Source organism: Amphimedon queenslandica, unplaced genomic scaffold, assembly GCF_000090795.2.
Source record: "Amphimedon queenslandica unplaced genomic scaffold, v1.1 AMPQUscaffold_3183_Cont24818, whole genome shotgun sequence".
NCBI classification, from domain to species: domain Eukaryota; kingdom Metazoa; phylum Porifera; class Demospongiae; order Haplosclerida; family Niphatidae; genus Amphimedon; species Amphimedon queenslandica.
Window position 1 is genome coordinate 1 of NW_003556485.1, and position 1,380 is coordinate 1,380.

The following is a 1,380-nucleotide window of genomic DNA, read 5'->3' on the forward strand; positions in this document are numbered from 1 at the left end:
AGGATCCCCATTGGGGAGATAAGGCTCCGCCTACGTCACACCCACAACTCGTGCAAGTATTGGGAGAGGATTGATAGTAACCATACCCACAGCTGCTGCATTTGTCACCAACAGCATTAGGGACACAGGAGCACTGCCCATCATTAGTACATAATGGAGAAAGACTAAGAGAAGAATGACAACCACAATCTAGAGAGAGGGAGAGAGAGGGAGAGAGAGAGAGAGAGAGAGAGAGAGAGAGAGAGAGAGGGAGGGAGAGAGAGGGAGGGGGAAAAAGAGAGAGAGAGAGAGAGGGAGAGAGAGGGAGAGGGAGAGAGAGAGAGAGAAAAATTTTAAAAGAGGAGGATGGTAAATGTGTGGGGGCTATAAACTCAGTACAATTATTCATGTCAACATTAGAATTTCAGTAACGGTAATGAATACTAATAAGCTCGTTATGAATATAATAGACCACACCTACTCCCCACACACATACATGTACATGTACACAAACAATTAAATGCACCTTGGCAACCATCAGGATTAGCTGATGATAGATTATAAGTTCCATTAACACACATACTGCAATCAGGACCTTGAACATTTGATTTGCATGAACACTGACCAACAGCAGCTGTACAATTGATACTAGCATTAGCTGTACCAGCTGTATTACAATCACAAGCTATAGGGATTAAGGAGAGATTGGAAGAGGGAGAGAGTGAAGAAAGAGATATAAATAAATGTCATTATGAATTGCAAGTGCAAGACAATCCAAAACATAAATCATTCAAAAACAGAATCATATCCATTGTGTGTGGCCAGGGGACAAATAAAAAATAAAATAAAAAAGCCATAAATAATCAAATAAATGAATAAACTCACACTTGCAATAGTTCACAGAAGATACCGAGACATTAGCCTGTGGGTAATACCCAGGAGCACACTCACTGCAGTGAGGACCAGCTGTGTTATGAGTACAGTTAATACATCGACCGCCACTTCCAGTAGAATCATACAGTGAAGCATCAAATACACAAGAAGATGTGTGATTGTTGCAGTTGCAGGCTGAAAAAGAGAGGAGCATAACATTAACTCATAAATTAGTATGTAACATTTGTTGCAAACAACTTTTTGCATGCAACACAGTTTATACAGGAGTCAATGGAGCTCGCAACATGTTGCACGAAATAGGAAACAGTTCTATTTCATGCAACATGTTGCAAGCTTCATTGACTCCTGTATAAACTGTGTTCCATTCAATAAATGTTGCATAGTGCATGTTGGGGTTTATATACTTACCTTTGCATTTAAAAGGAGCCCCACCATTAGATATCTGCCAAGGAAGATCATGGTAGAAATCCTGACATCTCTCGCAATTATCCCCAGCAGTATTATGCT

The 1,380-nt window shown here is 40.3% G+C and overlaps 1 protein-coding gene across 1 annotated transcript; it reads right to left on the reverse strand.

The window, feature by feature from the left end:
• Positions 1-505: 505 nt before the first annotated feature.
• LOC105316226 (netrin-3-like) lies at positions 506-1,047 on the reverse strand (the record flags this gene model as incomplete). Its single annotated transcript, XM_011411046.1, has 2 exons — positions 506-664; positions 865-1,047. Coding segments are annotated over 2 exons (342 nt in total), but the record flags the coding sequence as incomplete, so codon positions are not given.
• Positions 1,048-1,380: the final 333 nt, after the last annotated feature.